The following is a 17805-nucleotide window of genomic DNA, read 5'->3' as shown; positions in this document are numbered from 1 at the left end:
ATCACAATTTTTCCGTGACTTGACTCAGACATTTTCTTCAACACCGAGATTGACTCGATTGGAGTCACTTTGTGTATTGACTCGACTTGTACTCAAGATATTCTATATCACTTATTCAACTCTCGTGTATCAGTACCGACACTTGAATTACATGCCCACTTACAGCCTTCCAATTTTGAATACAGGTTAGGAGTGATAAACATCAGCATATTATATGCGAGGTACTGGACATCACCCAAGAGTTTCAAAAAAGTGAGCTTAACCTGACTTGATAGCAACAGTGAACAGTATTGACTTGGTCTGACACCATGACTCGAACAAGACTCTTTGCTCCCTTACTTGACTCGTAACCTTGTGACTCGGTTACAAACCCAGGTAGAAAGATAACATCAAAGTCATTGTACAGCAGAAGCGAACCATGATCATTTATTGCGACGTACATGAAAGAAAAAAATACACAATTCAGTGCCATGCGCTCCAAATTCTAAATAGTTGAGCTTGTCTGATACGTTTTAAATACGGAAGAGCATTATCAGTGCCCAAAACGGGTTTATAGCAGTCACTAATACATAGTGTTACTATACGTCCTTCAGGAGGATTTTTCCTCCTTTTTTCAGGTTTTTGAAAATGTCCTACACCTGATGAAGTGAAAGAAAATACTGTAATTTGGGCGCCAAGCGGGAAAGCACTACTTCATAATAATCACAAAGGAGCGTATTTTGATGTGCCCCACAATCAGTATTGGCGTATCACTACAGTTTGATCATTGTATTTGTTGCGCTGCATTATCGGTATCATTTTCAATACACGAAACTGACACTAGCAGCCTACAAGCGAAATTGCATTAACACAAGTACCCAAAAGTACAGATTCTTTTAAATGCATCCATATCCTAACGGCACCACAAATATGCGAACCTCTGCTACTACACCCAACGAATCTGCAATCATAATACAAGGTCTTCAATGATGACCATATACGATTACATTTACAACAGTAAATCCGACACAAACACATAGAAATCACCGCCAACCATACAACATTTAAACAGCATTGATACAAGACTAATCAGGTTCATAAAACTAAAGTCGGGAACAGTACAAATGATAATCCATGTGAAGAGCTTCTTGGAGGTACAGAACTTCAATATACAAGTGAATAATATACTCATATTGAAATGAACCTGAATATATTGGACTGAAAATCGGCAGGGGTAATCATCATCGACTAGTAGAGAATTGAAAAGAACTTTGAATATCAACAATCGTATCACAGGCATAAGAAGTCAAATAATTGAGGCGAACAGATGTCTTCAGCTCAATGTCTTTCATATTTGACGTCACAATTTGATATACAGTTCCAAAATATTCCAGCTCATTTCAATACCGATACATTATTCAGTTGTATATTGGAATCTTAGCTACAATCCAAAAACACAATTCAATAAATATATATACAGGACAAAAATCACAGTGACAGTCTTCGAACAGACAACGCTAATGTTTAGTGGAATGGAAATACTCTGATTCGTCATCATCAGAAGCCCGTCGTTTTGAAGAAGATCCCTCCAGGACCGCCCAGCTTTCACTCGCATGACGAGCGCGGTAGATGGGTTCATATTCCTGCAAAAAAAGTTACGTTACACCAAGTCTCCGTACATCCAATCGAATGTGTGGCAATGTCCATTCGCAATTTTCAGAGGTCGTCTGTAACGAAGCACTTACGCAATTTGCACTGCTCAGACTTGAGACAATTAGGAAACGTTCAGCTTTTCCAAATCAGATCAGAATTAAGAGTTACAGCTACAAAGTATTTTTCAAATTAGTGTTGAATTCGGATTATAGCTACACAGTATTTCCAAATTCGATTAGAATTAGAATTACAGCTACAGTTTTTTCCCGAAATTCGATTAGAATCAGAATTACAGCTACAAAGTCTTTTTTTTCAAATTGGAGTAGAATTAGAATTATGATAGTTGCACAGTTGTTTTCCAAATTAGATTAAAATTAGAGTCAAAGCTACAGTTTTTTACCGAAATTAGAGCAGAATTAGAATTACAGCTACAATTTTTTTTCAAATTAGAGTAGAATTAGAATTATTATAGCTACACATTTTTTATTCAAAATTTGATCAAATTAGAATTGTAGCTACAGTTTTTTTCCAGATTAGAATTAGAGCTACAAGGTTTTTTCTAGATTAGATTAAAATGCAAGCTACAGAGTCTTTTTCAAATTAGAGTTGAATTAGGATTATAGCTACACGGTAGTTCCGAATTGGATTAGAATTAGAATTACAGCTATAAAGTTTTTTTTTTCCAATCAGAGTAGAATTTAGGATTATAGCTACACAGTCATTTCCAAATTAGATTAAAATTAGAATTATAGCTAGTTTTTTTCCAAATTAGATCAGAACTAAAATTAGCGAATTTGATTAAGACACTGATCCAACTTTTGCTAATGTCAAATCATAGTTCACTATTATGAGTATGAGAATATGAAATGCTCGTACGGCAACCTTCTCTCGTTTCGCACTATACAGTCCTGTAAAATTTTCAGGAAAACCTTAAAATTAGAATTAGACTACCAGCGTCTCGTTCTATTTAATCTAATTGGAGCTTCCCCACAAGATCAAGTTTTAAAAGGAAATATTTTTCAGCAAGGACCCTGTCTCGCTAACCCCTAACATCGATTCTTTAGTCGTTGAAATATGTTGTCATGTGGCGTGCGAAGCTCAAGAGTTTAAAATAGAATGCAAATGATGATGATCGTTTCCGTCGTATCTGTATATCCTTAATAGAATATTTTTCCTTTTGGGGTAACTATGAATCTTACCCACGTTGAGAGTTTTAGCAACGTGCTTGTTATATGCCTACTGCTCGGCCTATTAATATCTAGATATTGAATTCATGCGACCCGCGGCCAACATGAAATGTGTCCAGCGACCTGATTTGAGTTCGCAACCCCTGCCCAGGCTCAGACAGCTGTCTAATTTCATAGAATACTCCAAGTCGTTTCGGCGCCTTCCTATCTCTTCACTGCATCGCAATCTTCCATCGTTTTGAAATAATGAAAATATTATTATACTGATACCTGCAATTGACGAATGAACCCGACGTTTATCATCAAGCAGTTCCGTCTTGTTTTCAAAACTTTGTTCGCCTGTCTGACACACGAAAATTAACGATACCGGTTTGCCCATGCAGCAATCGGTAGACATACACTCACTCGAAAGTCAGCCCGTGAGACTCCATGATGTAGGCGATCACCAGCGCAGGGCTATGAGAAGAAAGCGCATTAAATTTTTTTTAAAAAAGGTGGCATCAATATATCAGGGTTAAGTACACATGTAAATGACGATCATACAAGAAAACGGGCAAAATGGATTATTACCTGTGTGATTTCATACCATGGTATTCAAGCATCATTAATTATATTGCCGAGCTTCTTGAAGGTACAGAACTTCAATATGCAATTGACTAGTATATTCATATTGAAATGAGCCCGAATATTTTCGGCTGACACTCGTCAGGGTTCAGCAACCAGTAAAGAATTGGAAAGAACATTATAGCACTAGTACATTGAGCTGAAGTGCCCTCTTCTCCCCAATGATTCGAGATTTCATGCTAGCGACCAGGGTTGTAACCAAGTCACAAGGCTCCGAGTCACAAGTCAATTTAACTTTTATTGATTTGACTCGAGTCAAGTCGAGTCATTTTCAACTCACCACCGAATCAAGTCCGAGTCCAAGTCATCGATCAGAGGGTCGAGTCCGAGTCATGGTATTATGACTCGAATCCGAGTCCAAGTCATTGTGTTGACTGCTCAGTTTTCGGCTAAAATCTTGTTAAACTGACTTTTTATAACTCTGACTGGTGATATCGAATGGTTCGCATTTACAATATAGTAGTTTCCCTCACTTTTAGCAGTTTCTGATCGCATTTTCAAGTACTAGTACCAATAGACAAAATCCTAACAGGGAGGTTACTTTAATATTCTTCGAAATTAGGATGAATTATCGGTCTTGGCCATCTGTGTCTCAAGTCATATGACTTGCTTCGAGTCATGCGCACTGACTCGAGTCAATACACAGATCGACTCGAGTCAAGTCGAGTCATTTCCGTATTTTGAGAAAATGACTCGAGTCAAGTCGAGTCATAAGAAAATCGTGACTCGAGTCATTACAACCGTGCTAGCGACGTCATATTCTGTGATACGATTGTTGATATACAATGTTCTTTCCAATTCTCCATTAGTTGCCGACGATTACCCCTGATGAGTGCCGAAAATATTTGGGTTCATTTCAATATGAATATACCATACAACTATAATGTCTTAAGTTAAGATAGGGAAAGCACAAATTTGTGCCTTTTATGCGACCACAAAGAAAGTAACCCTAGTTCTATACCACATTTTCAGAAAAACAGAAAGTAGACTGATACTAAAATGAAAGCGTAGACACATTTCACAAATTAGATTACAATTACATTACCGGCATTGCGCTATAATTTGTCTAATTCGAAAATCACATTTATCACCTTCTTGACATCCCGGTGAGGCCGTGGATCAGTATTTTTCCGCCCGACTCCAACGCCAGTTTGATGAAGTCTCTGGCTTCTGGGAATTTGTTGATGATACTCTCGGTGGGATGGTCGCGCATCTCGATAACCTTATATCTAAATGATTGAGTCATTTCATATTCCTACTATATTAACAAGGCAAACAGATTTGAGGTTGGGCAGAAAAATGCCCAAAACTATATTTTCCTAGTCTGTGTGTCAGTTATGTGAATTCGTGTTTGAGGGCATACCTATCACAGTACTTCATATTGTAAATCAACATCACTGGAGCTAGCAGAGTGCAACATTAGCAGTGTAATCGTGCACTTACCTCTGAAAAGTAATAGAGGGAAAAATTTTTATTCAAGTTTTTACAATAATCGAGGTGTGGGGGTGAGTTGAAACAGGGGTATAGCAGGGCTTTTCCATTGAAAGGTTCGTAAATATTCAAAATTTACACAATAGATTATTTATTTAGTAGTTTACCAGATGTGACTTTACAAGACAAAATAATAACGAAACTCTTATTGTTGCTGGATCCCATGGATAATTGGTTTTTGATGTCATTTGAATTCGTACAAGATGTACAAATTCCTTTTAAAAGTGAATTATTTCATGATTATTCTATTCTATTCATGATGCTGCTAGTTGACCCATCATTTGGGATGAATTGGTGGTGTAGTGAGCAAAAATTGCTTGGTGTCTCATCTTGGACACAGTGCGTCTCATCTTACCCTCACCTGGGGACAAGTTAGGACATTTGAGGGCCAAGTAATCCATAAGTATGTTGTTCAATATAACTCAACGCTTTCCATCGGTACCAAAACTAATCCTCAGAAGTCCTTACGCCTTGAGTGGCGTTGAAATATCAGAAAAGTGTCTCATCTTGGCCTCCTCTCCCCTATAATATCCGACTGTTATAATATAACAGTGTCTTAATGGAGATATTTATGTGTTTCTTATAGCTTACAGCCATTGTTACCGGTGTCCAAGCGGAGTCTTTACTATAGTTTATTTCATGCCCAATCAAATACGTCCTTCTTTTAGGTTTTGTCCTCCGATTTCTAGAAATCGAAAATGTCCTCCGAGGACGCCCAAATATCTTCCTTTTTGGCAATTCGTCCTTCTTTATAGCTTTAACAGCTAGGCGATTGCACAGGCGCAACTAAAAAACGCCATAAATGGCGCGACGGTGATGAAAAACTGATGTTAGAGCGGGTCTCCCCTTGAGATTAGATTTTCTCATTTGAGTTTTGTGACTTGTATGAAGTGTCCCCTTTCCATATCTCAAGATATGGTAACCCTAAATAAATGCTCTGAAGTTCTGGAAATGCGCCTCGAGCTAGATGCCATATCTTTTGAATATCGTCTGATATATCGGAGTTATCCGTAAAGGTGCTAGTTATCAGTGTATTCAAAATCTTTTCAAAAATCCAATATCGACCAGGCCAGACACTAATTTCTGAATCACGGGAAGAGATTCTTCGATACATAGGGAAACTGAAGTATAAACACGCTAAAAATTTCTGTTAAAATTCTATTCACTGCAAATACAGACCTAATTTTGTGTGCGTTGTCTGGGAATTTGATTAGGAAAGTAGCCTCCTTTGCACCGTAGTCATGTGTGATAACATCTAACAAATTTTAATTCCTGCGAAGGTCAACACAAACTAAATCCCTTGGAAAAAAAATCCAGACTCTTTGACTCAGGCACGGAGATCTTACATGAAATGATCTGGAAAATTGACTCGGACACATTTTGCTTCGATATCTTGACGAATGCACAGTATGTGCGTGATGCCGGAAAGTTGGAGATTCTCGAGCTGCACACAAAATAAAGGATCGTTAAAACCCTGGCCAAACACCTAAAACGGTATCCGGTGCCCAAGAGGTGATTTAAGTAGTCATTTGATTACAAGTAGGAGTAGCAATTTCAAGGATACGTTAAACTATACAAAAGTATAAAATAGTACTCGAGTATTTTGAAAGTAAATATGGTTGAGGGATCACATACTCTTACCAGTTAATCGGAATTGGCTGCAAGATATAAACTGGCAAATACAGTAACACAGAATGACTCAACTAATGACAATACACATCTAAATTCTATGGTCACCATACTTCCTTCTTTATGAGGATTTGTCCTCTTTTTTCAGGAAATCGAAAATGACCTTCGAGGACACCCAAATGTCCTACTTTTTGGCAAATTGTCTTCCCTTATAGCTTTCACACCCAGGCGATTGTGCCGGCACAACTAAACACCGCCAGAAATAACGCAAACCATGGAAACTAGAGAGGGTCTTTTCCCGATCTCAAAATACGGCAAACCAACCCAAATCTTTGAAAATATATTCAGCAGTTATTGCTATTTTTATGAAAATTTCACTAATAAAAGTGACAAACTTATCACAAACAATTTCTAAATTATAAAAAGTGTGTAGTTTTGCCTAAAAATCTATTCAAGTAGACTCAAAAGCACACTCAGAAGCATTGTCTGACTTGCATACTCTACCTGAGATTTCACAGCGCACTGATACGGCCCGAGAAAAATGTTCGGCAAAATCTCCTGCATCTCCCTCCTCATTGAATAATGCCAATCCTGCGAAAAAAAATCGGAAAACGAACGATATTTTCAGGCCCAATGTTTCAACGGTCGGTCAGTAAGTAGGACTGGGCAAAATCAAGTAGCCTACCTCAGCGATTCGGTCTCGGGTCGCGATTTTTTGGTGACCTGACTTGACTCGAGTCAATTTTTCGAATGTGTAAAATGACTCGACTCGGGTCAATTTTTGTATTGACTAGACTTGCACTCGAGTCATCGTGCATGACTCGAGACTAGGATGGACAAGACTGACATTTCATTGTTACTTCGGAGAATAGTGAAGTCACCGCATTATTGGTATTTTGTCTATCACCCAGCTGATACTTGAAAAATAGGGCCAGAAACTGTTAAAGCCAAGGAAAATTTCTATATTATGAATGCGAGGGCTGAATCGGATCGAACAGAAAACTGAACTGTGAACATAATGACTCGAACCTTGACTAGCTGACTTGGACTCGATTCGACCGCGAATTGAAAATGACTCAATTTGACTCAAGTCAAAACTATAAAAGTGAGATTGACTTGTGACTCGGAACCTTGTGACTTGGTTACAACCCTTGTGTTGCGTTACCTTCTCGCAGCCATTGCATCTCAGAGTCATCCCGACTAACAGTGGCGTAGCCAGAGGGCGGCTAACGGGATAGCCACCCTTCCGTTTTCAAACTTGTGTTGTTGTTCACGCGGTAACCAGATCCGGTAAATTGAAAAACAGTAAGTTGACTCGAAATTAAACCTAGTTAGTTGTGCCTCAGTTAGTTACGGGGTTTTTAAAGTTCGTTCCATTTCTAGTTCTGAAAAGCGAGCAGTTCTAGTTCTAGTTGCAAGTTTTGAAAAGTGAGTGTTCTGGTTTTAGTGCATTTTGACAATCCAGTAGTTGATGCAATTATGCTGCACAGTGTGTGAGTGCGAGAGATGGCGCCAAACCCAGCAACAGCGGGTCACGCAAGCTCAGACTTTTGGAACTACTGGTGCCGCTTGGTATGGTTTTCCAAACTGTCCGTTAAACTAACAAGTCTAATAAGATAATGTATACTTGCAATGAGTGGTAGCTGAGGAAAATCGAACACGGGTTCTTCATCCACATCCATGGCCAATCCGATTTCGAGATCTGAGGTTGAAGACAGCGTCATTCAACACAAAATACACAGGAAATGAATTCTAAACACTGACCTCATACGTCGCGCAACACCGTTTCTCAACACAAAACGCTCCAAATGGTCTCCGCCACGCAGTTCCTCATGTCCAATTAAAATTAACGCTTAAATAGCAATGCAAATGAAGGAAAGACATCATCACTCAGAAGAACTTTACACAGACACAATCGTACATAACTTTTACTTCGACGGTTTCCAACCCCACATTTTTCAAATGGTCAGTGAACGCAGAAGAACGCGACACTTTGGCATGCGACATTTGAGCCCGCGAGTCAAAATAAGGGTAAGATTTAGGGTTAGGGTTTATTTTGGGGTTATAAAACTGCAGTTTTCATCGTGTCGCATGCCCAAATGTCAGGCTAGTCTTAAATACTCGTTGATTACATTGGCAAACCAGAAGTACAAAAGTAGTCGATCCCACCGCCAAAGCAAGTTGAAAAGCAGTAATGAAAATGCAGGGGTTCTTGAACTGGAATCTGCTGACTAGCTTTAATGGGGGTGTGGAAGGAAAGTGTCAAAAATAAAACTATAACCTATAAAACCACATCACCGTTATTTACATGACCTGTCTCTATTTACTGTGACATGGGCTTCGCTGAAGTGTTGACCAGGTAGCTTCAACCCTATATCAAAGAATCACCGTCGGTTAGTGATGACCGTTACTTTCAGTCATCGAATACTCTTAACTTTTACTAGGCATTTTGAGAAATCACAATAAATTTTAGGGGGTACGAGCAACCACCTGAAAAATATAAGGTTTAAGAACCCCTGCTTTACAATGAAAATATAAGGTTTAAGAACCCCTGCTTTACAATGAAAAAGGTCACCGTAAGCGAAACGGTTACCAGCAAATACACCACTTGGTGAGTCCCGCATTCGAAGTGTAACAATTATTATTGTATAAAGCGATGCATCAATACTGTATTCATAACTTTGAAAACGAGTGTTTCACTGAATACGAAAGATGAATGTGACATACGGCGATTGGCAGGTATAGAATAATGTATTCAGCTTAGGGCTCAGCGTTAGGTGTTACGGTTGAGACAGGTTAGGAATAGGATTAGAGGCTGTGAAGTGATGAATTCACCGGTATACAGAGAAATACTCAGTTCGATAGGCTGGCAGTCTCGCCCGTCTCATTTACACAAAAATATATAAACGCGGCAAAAGAATCATTGCGTTACTCAGAATTTTGCATACCGGTAAATACAATAAATTTCAGCGAGTCCGAGCTACCACCCCCAAAAAACGTAGCGGCACGTGCTAAAGATGATCAAGAGCCCCTGCATTGCAGTCTTTACGACAAATAAGGTTACCGTAAGAGAAATATATTCACACAAAATTTTAACTGTATCAAAAACACTTCATTTCCTCCGTCTCAAACTCCTAGACGGCGTTTTGGAAACAAAATCTGCATCATCGCACTCCACAACGTCGGGCATGGCGTCAAACGGCGACGATATCTCCTCAGGCTGCAGCTTAAACCTACGCTTGGGTCGTGTAGAAGCAGAGGCCTTCCTAGTCTTCTTAGGCGACTTAGACGCCGACGACGCCACCGCGTCCTTCAAACCCTTAAACGCATTGCCGACAGGCGAGTTCTTAATCCTAGACCCTAGTGTCTTTGAATTCGAGGCTAGCATCGGAGAACCTGCATCCACGTCATTGGAATTCGAATTATTGTAATTCGCGGCGCGCGTTTTGCGTCTGGTCATACTGCGAGTGGATGATTTCACGGCAGAATCTTCAGCGTCGGAATTTTTGGCAGTTTTTTGCCTGCGTTTTCTAGTCCTTTTACTGGTGTCCGGGGTCGCGTCGATTTCGATCGTAGGCTCTGGAAAACAGCGACGATTTCCCGTCTCTTTCAGCAATTCAGAGTCATCCAAAACGCCCTCGTTTTCGTTATTCTGACTCGACGTCTCGGAAATTTTCGATTTTTTGGCGGGAGACCTCGAAATTCCCGATTTCTGTACAGGAAACTTCAAAACTTCCAATTTTATCACAGGAGACTTCAAAATTTCCGCATTATTCACGGGAGACTCGACGTCGGAAAAGACTTCCGGGAGAGGAGTAGCCGGGCGGGTTTTACGTTTGCCCCGCTTCAAAATCGAACTGCCCCGTTTCGCGCCCCTACTGGGTCTCGAGGTCGTTGCGACTTCGTCGTCAGTCGATTGTTTCCGGCTTCGTTTGGACCGGCCCGAATCCACGTCCGTCTCGTTGATCACTTGCGAATTCACTTCGGATTTCACGCCTGCGTTTTTCTCTCTCAACTGTGTCTGCAAGTCGCGATTTTCGCTTTTGAGACGAGCTTTTTCTGACGCCTGCTCTTGTAACTCGTCCTCGAGTTTATCGCGGCACTCTCTCTCAGCCGCGATCTGACCTTCCAACGCTTCCACAATCCTATCGCGGCTATCGCGAAACTGATTCAACTCTTTTTCACGTAAGTTGGAGGTCTCTTTGCTTTGCAGCAAATCGTTTTCGAGACTTTTCTTTTCAGCAACCAGTCGCGAATTCGCACTCTCCAATTTGCGTAGTCTCTCGTTTTGCACGTCTGTGACTTCGCTACGAAACTTATCGTAATTCGCTTTGAGAGAGGCGTGATCTCGCTCTTTCTGACGTAGCTTACTTTTCAAGTCTTCCAATTCGCAGTCACATTTCTCACTGTGCTCGGTCAATTTTTTAAACCGAGTTTTCACATCGTCAAGTTCGCGGTCGGAATTTTCATTTTTTCCCGTCATTTTTTTCAGCTGATCTTCCGCTTTTTGCCTCGCCGCCTCCGAATTTTTCAGCCTGGATTTCAAGTCTTCGGATTCGTCGTACTGATGACTGCGCTGGAGCCGCTTCACCTGACTTTCTAAGTCTAACAAATCGCTGCGCGTGTTTGTATTTTGGTCCCGCAATCTCTTCAATTCATCGTCGTGCGCCCGCGAGTCACTCAAGGCAGCCTGGAGCTCGCGATTTTTAGCGTCCAGTTCGGACCGCAGAGACGCGACCGTCTCGTCCGCGGCGCCTTTCGATTCCGTCAATTCGTCAACACAAATTTGCAAAGCCTTCCACTTTTCATCCGAGATCTCCAGGTTTCGGCGCAAAACCTCGTTTTCCTTGCCTTTGCCGTTTGCGTCGCCGCGTGTTTCGCGCAGGACGTGCTTTTTCGCCTCAAACTCCGCTTCTAAACTTTGCAATTTCTCGCTGATCGCGTCTTTTTCCTTGACGACCTGCTTCATTTCTATTTTCTGCTGTTCTTTTTCCTTCATGTTAGACTCCAATTGCTTTTCGAGGCCATCGATTTTATCTTCAAATTGCTTGTTTTCACTTTTTTGTCGTTCTAATTCCTTGATTTTATCATCGAATTGCTTTTTGAGGCCATCAATTTTATCCACGGATTCTCTGTTTTCAATATTTTGCTGCCCCAATTCTTTGATTTTACAGTCCAATTCCGTTTTCAGGCCATCAATTTTATCCCCAGATTGCTTGTTTTCTATTTCTTGCTGTCGCAATTCTTGGATTTTAGAGTCCAATTGCTTTTTGAGGCCATCAATTTTATTCTCAGATTCTTTGTTATCAATTTTTTGCTGTTCTAATTCTTTCATGTTAGAGCTCAGTTCCTTTTTCAGGCCGGCGATTTTATCCTCGGATTGCTTGTTTTCAATTCCTTGCAGTTCTAGTTCTTTAATTGTATTCTCCAATTCCTTTTTCAGGCCATTGTTTTCGTTGTTTTGCAGCTGTTCCAATTCATTGACTTTATCTTCCAATTGCTTTTCCAAATCATCGATTTTATTCCCTGATTGCTCGATTACAACTTTTTGTCGATCCGATTCGCTTACTTTATCGTTCAACTGCTTTTTGAGTCCGTCCATTTCCTCCTGAAGTTCGCAATTCGCCAGCAACGCGTTTTTCTCCTTCTCCTGCAAGTCATGGAATTCGTCCGCGATCTTCTGTACTTCATTCAATTTATCCGACAGAATCCGCAGATCTTCAGTCGTCTTAACACCGTCGCTGATCTTAAACTCAAGCTCTTTCTCAATAGACACCTTTTCGGCACACAAATGATCAACTTTTTCTGCAGATATCTTCAAGTCGTCAACCAATTTCATTTCCGATAACTTCAAATCGGAGATCGCCCCATCTTTGCCTTTGATATCGTCACGGAGAGCACATATCTCTGCTGCGTTTTTCTCCAAAGATTCCACAAGACACTGTAAGATTCCTTCCGTGTAGCACAAAGTCTTGCTCTCGTCGAGAACCACAATATCGCCGCACAAATCCGCGCTTCTCTTCATGATACCTTCAGATTTCTTCTCCAAGCCCGCGATATCGCATTTCAACTCGTGAACGACGTTTCTTAAATCGACAATCTCCAATTCCTTCTCCTCCATTTCAATCTGACGCGTGTTTGCGTCGTCCTGAAATTGTGCAAGCTGAATTTTGAGACTGTTATTTTCGTCCTGCATGTCTTCCAGTTGTTGACGATACTCATTGCTTTCTTCCATCAAAGATTTGATTAAATCTTTCCCATCTTCGATTTGAAGTAAAAGCTGTTTCGTATCGTAATCCTTACACACACTCGACCGACGGCTGCGTCGTTTCAAAGCATCGATCTCCTTTCCCTGTCTCTCATTGTCTAGTTTCAAATTTGTAATCTCCAACTGAAGCTTTGTCCGCTCGCTTTCCGCAGAGCCGTTCAACTCCGCTCGCAGATTTTCGAGGTCTTTCTCGTGTTCGACCTTCAGAGCCGCCAGCCTGTCTTCATTTCGTTGCTTGAGTTCACGTAGGTTGTTTCCTGACATCAGCTCCATTAGTTCTTGCTTTGAATTTTGCTCATCGGTCATCCTAGCGATTGCGCCTTCCACGTGTTCGTCACGTTCCTCCTTCATTTCTTGCATTATTTTCCGTTGGTAACGGTGGGCCTTCTCTCGTATTTCATCTTCTCTTTTACTATTCTCAATCTTTATTGCTTTAATCTTTTCTTCTGCTTTTTTCTGTTCAGCAGTCTTCGCGTCGAATAGCTTCTTGTACTCGGATTTCAAATATTCGATAACGTTCAAGTGTTTTCGACGTTCGAGCTTCCAATACCCAATGTCGCACTCGATATCTTCATCTTCCGTATCGGATTCCGAATCATATTCAGATTCCTCGTCATCGTTTTCAAGTACGGTGTCTTCGGCTGGAGGCGTTTTAACCCAATCTATCGTCATTCGAGACGATTTGACTTTTGCGAAAAAATCATCGTCCGTAATCTCAGTCTTACGCTTGGTACCTCGTTTTGTGTCTTCGATTCTTTTTACGTCGCGCGCCACGCCGGAGAACTCTAAAACGTGAAGGGTCTCGTCAAAACCGCTGGCGCACATGTTGGCATTTACGATCATGCAAGTCCTGCCTTCTCCGAGCAGACAATTACGAAAGAGACGCGTCAATTTCGAGTCTCTGTACGCAAACGCCTTTTGTCTCGATTTGTCGTTTCTGTGTTTCTGATTGTGCCGCAAAGTCTCGAAGCACATGCCAAGCTTCATCAGCGAGTTATTGATATTACCAGCTTCTTTAAGCCTTTTGCCTGCTTCGCCCGTTTTTGCGGGCCGCTCGGAACCCGCTAGATCGCAAAAATACATTCTTGTTATCTCCGCCGTTTTGGGTTTAGGGATATCTTTCACTTTTACGAGAGTGATCGTGAAAATACAATGGCTACGGCTTGAACCTTTGTTAAGCCGAGTCGCGGCTACGTGCAAGTTCTTCTGCCCGGCCGACAACACTTTCATTACTTCACTGGCTGAGTTCACTTGTATTTCCCGCATTCTTGTAATGTGCGATCCGCCTTTTTTGTCGTCGATCATCGTTAAAACCTGTCCGCGTCGGCCGGATTTTAATTTGTCTTCCGTAACGGGAACTAAAAGATCGTGCAATAATTCACAGTACAGTTCGACAAACGACACAAAAATTGCGTATTTCACAGGAGATTCCAAGACCTCTGTGGTTGAAAGCTGTGAGTTATCAGTACCCGCCGTGGTGTTGCAGGAATCGAGCTGACTGCTCACATCGGATAACGTATCATAAAGTAGAGTTTTCTGATTCCCAGATACACTGGCTCTGTCTGCCATGGAGAGCACTTGACTTTTGATGTCCGCACTTGTCACTTTTTCACTTTCGCTCATATAACATAACTTCCTGCCAATTTTCGGTATGAATTGCACGTCGCTGATTAGTTGAGCACCGATGTCATCGAATATATCACTAACCGCTTGTGGAATTATACCTTCGTTGCCAGGTGTGCCTTGTAGAGAGTATGTTTTTCCTGAGTTAGTCACCCCGTACGTGAAGACAAGACCGTTTTTACCGCTGACAAAGTCTTTGATGACAGGCTGCGCCGTTGCCTGGTAAAAACTGCGTTGATCGGTATTTCCGTCGAATATCTTTGTAAACGCAAATTGTTTCACAGATTGATTGAAACCCCGACGGTTGCTCGCCTTAAACTTTTTCGACTCTTTTGGGGCGTTAGCGGTCAATATCTGACAGTTATCTGCTATTTGCAGACATTCCTGGTCCTCGCCTGCCTTAAGCTCTCGGTCAGTGAAGGGTCGTAGTCTCAGAAACACATTGAAAGCCCAGTCAGCCGGCAGATTTTCGAAGTTCTCGAAATCCGGCAACAGGTTCTTTTTCAATTTATTATCGTCGAAAACGATATCCTCCTCGGCATCGATTCTTGATACCGAAGGTACGGGAATAGCGGTCATTTCAAACCTAACGTGACTACGCAACGTCTGTCGAAATGGCAACGGAAAACTCAAGTTAATAAGCAGGAATATGTATATTCATCTTATGTAGCGATAGTTAACAAAAGTTAACAAAGGGCCGGTTTTAAAAGCTTGAAATTGGGTCAGGTCCGTTAAATCTCATGGAATGATTCACAGTCATACAAATGTAACGGTGTATAACTAAGGGTTGTAACGAAGTCACAAGACAATTGGACAATTAAAGTTTTGACTAGAGTCATTTTCTATTCACCACCGAACCAAGTCATAGTGTTCACTGTTCAATACCGAGTTCAACTCAGAACTGCGAAACCCTTAGATGATATTGAAGACCTCGGATTCATAATATACTCATTTTTCTCACTCTAGACATGTTTAATCAACAAATAAAAGACAGTTTCTGGATTTATTTCTCAACTATTTACAGTTAAATAGTATATTCATATTGAAATGAACCCCAATATTTTCGGCTGACACTCGTCAGGGGTAATCGTCAGCAACTAGTAGAGAATTGGAAAGAACATTGTATATCTTTCCAATTCTCTACTAGTTGCTGACGATTACCCCTGACGAGTGTCAGCCGAAAATATTCGGGTTCATTTCAATATGAATATACTATTTAATTGTATATTGAAGTTCTGTACCTCCAAGAAGCTCTTCAACTATTTACAGGACATACGAGACCTGAACTAGTCATTTAGAATGTGTCGAGTCATCTTCCATCTTCAAGAAATTGACTCAAGTCATTACAACCCTGGTACAACTACACGGTAAAGTGTTATTAGCAAAAGCAATAAGGGAATATATTTATTGTTCTGTTAGTCACAGCCAGTAGGCGACTTGTCGTTTTTAATTTCTTCCTAGTTCTCTAAATCCTGGTTATAAAGTGGGGAGAGCGAGTCTGTGGCAGCGGTCAACGTTTTCACTGTCATACAGATACGAAATCTATTTTTTATAAAGTTCACGTTTGAAAAAGCGACTGAACTGAAGATAACACTACAATTTGTTTTTGAACATCAACGATAATGGATTCGGTAAATTTGTTTAAAAACAATACGTATCAAAGTCGTTTCGACACATTCCTATTTTTCATTCTATCACAATCTTGGGATGTATTGATCTGATGAAACAGATACAGTTCAGATTCAAAACTGAAGGTCCATATTCTGACCGGGTATAGCTAGTTTAGTATCCCTGGTCAGCTGGTCTATGGTATCATGCTTGACGCCTTGACGGTGTCACAATTCTTCACCTTGACCTTGTGATGATAAGAGCCATAATCGTAATTTACTACATTGATATATGATATAGGTTTACCATATTTTTAGCACTCAAAAATAGGACATTTTTGCAGGCAAATTGAAATGAAAGTAGATTGGCGACGTTTGATGATGGTTTACAGTTTTTGGTAGTTGCATGCAGGCAAAAGTCACAAAAACAAGGTAGGCTAAATCAAAAGTTACAGACAATACACAAATCAAATTTATTTTTCAGATTCAGCTATTGAATACTATACTTTGCGGTTCCTTTAACTTTTGCCAATAAAGCATATTCAAGGAATGATCGTCTTAACAAGATCGTGAAATTGTTTACACAAAGTATCATTGAAATTGGTAGGTTAACTGTCAAAATACTCGAAAAATATCCTAGTCTTTACGCACCCTACGACTGAACTGTCTGATCACAGGACACTATAATACTAATACAGGTTGAGGACTTGAGGTCAGTGACGTGATGTCACAATCACCTACACAGAATTTGTGAAAGATATCTACTGATAACTCATTAGACGTTAATAGACTAGTGACCGTACAGATTAATCAAGGTGTAGGTCTGCAATCAATGTACGATATGCCCAGTCAAAGCTAAGCCACATTTAGTACAAGTACACAAACAGCGCTTTCTGAAAAAGCCTGACACGAAACTTCTTGGTTGATTTTAGCAGTCGCGCCAAAACGAAGCACATCGAAAATATGATGTCATGCATGAGCGACCTTACATAAAGAACATTTCAATACACCGCAAGATATGGAAGGCTTCGAAACGATTTCGAGAATTCTTCGAAATCAGATGCCCACCTGGCCTAGGTTATGTAAAAAAGGAGGCATGCACACTGAATGACAAATAAAAGAAGATAATATAAAAGGACAGGTGACAAAAAAGGTGGCATGTGTCGGAAGGCGAAATCGATATGTCAGGTCCTGGTCCGGTAAACCAGAGAGCTAATTTGTATTGACTCAGTAGAAATTGTTTGTATTTCGACTTGAATGAGGGGGAGATAGCGTAGTTGTGACGATAAGCGCCCACCGCACAGGCGGCATGTGTTTGATTCCACGTCAGAGGCTATTGTGGGCTCCCCTTCCCCCGCTATGTTGTTCTTACGGCGACAAAAAGCCCAGAAAAAGATCCGATGAAAGAGAGAAACCGCAACTGGTCGTTCGGCAACCTCCTGTCTGTTCATTACATCACATTGTACATTGTGTTATCTTGTTCAGATGACAATATATTCTGACGATTAGTCATTGATTAATGCTCGATGACTGTGGGATAATGCGGAGCGGATCGACAAGTTCTCTGGTCCGGCTCCGATCCGGTTGTTCAATTCTCTGGTCCGGCTCCGATCCGGCTCCGGCCGTAGCAGGAAAAAGTACTGATCCGGTTCTAATCCGGCTCAGCCCAAAATTGAAAAAGTCCGCCAGAAATCCGGCCCTACACGTTACGGGGGTTCCGTGAATTGATAAATATGCCTCGCAC

At 40.9% G+C, this 17805-nt stretch overlaps 3 protein-coding genes across 6 annotated transcripts in view; 1 reads left to right on the top strand and 2 right to left on the bottom strand.

Moving 5' to 3' along the window:
- Positions 1–17805, top strand: part of LOC145438357 (transcobalamin-2-like) — a 204357-nt gene that overhangs the window by 13706 nt on the left and 172846 nt on the right. The window lies entirely within an intron of this gene.
- LOC145438380 (serine/threonine/tyrosine-interacting protein A-like) lies at positions 399–9067 on the bottom strand. 4 transcript variants are annotated; one of them, XM_080315787.1, is made up of 8 exons: positions 8328–9067; positions 8191–8265; positions 7068–7154; positions 6281–6378; positions 4535–4672; positions 3225–3275; positions 3090–3162; positions 399–1622 (listed from the first exon to the last, which is right to left on the bottom strand). In XM_080315787.1, exons 2-8 carry the CDS (start codon positions 8239–8241, stop codon positions 1497–1499), a joined length of 624 nt encoding a protein of 207 aa, XP_080171913.1. In that variant the 5' UTR covers positions 8242–8265; positions 8328–9067; the 3' UTR covers positions 399–1496. The 4 variants fall into 4 exon arrangements, with proteins under 4 accessions (XP_080171913.1, XP_080171912.1, XP_080171911.1 ...); XM_080315786.1 differs by having other exon boundaries at positions 8195–8265; XM_080315785.1 differs by having other exon boundaries at positions 8195–9067.
- On the bottom strand, positions 9074–15108 carry LOC145438344 (uncharacterized). The gene has a single exon (XM_080315736.1). It carries the CDS (start codon positions 15031–15033, stop codon positions 9676–9678), a length of 5358 nt encoding a protein of 1785 aa, XP_080171862.1. The 5' UTR covers positions 15034–15108; the 3' UTR covers positions 9074–9675.

This window comes from Botryllus schlosseri, chromosome 4 (assembly GCF_051294905.1).
Source record: "Botryllus schlosseri isolate E-star chromosome 4, Bs_hap1, whole genome shotgun sequence".
Classification (NCBI taxonomy): domain Eukaryota; kingdom Metazoa; phylum Chordata; class Ascidiacea; order Stolidobranchia; family Styelidae; genus Botryllus; species Botryllus schlosseri.
Note: the sequence above shows the minus strand (reverse complement) of the source record. Positions and strands in the feature narration are given on the sequence as shown.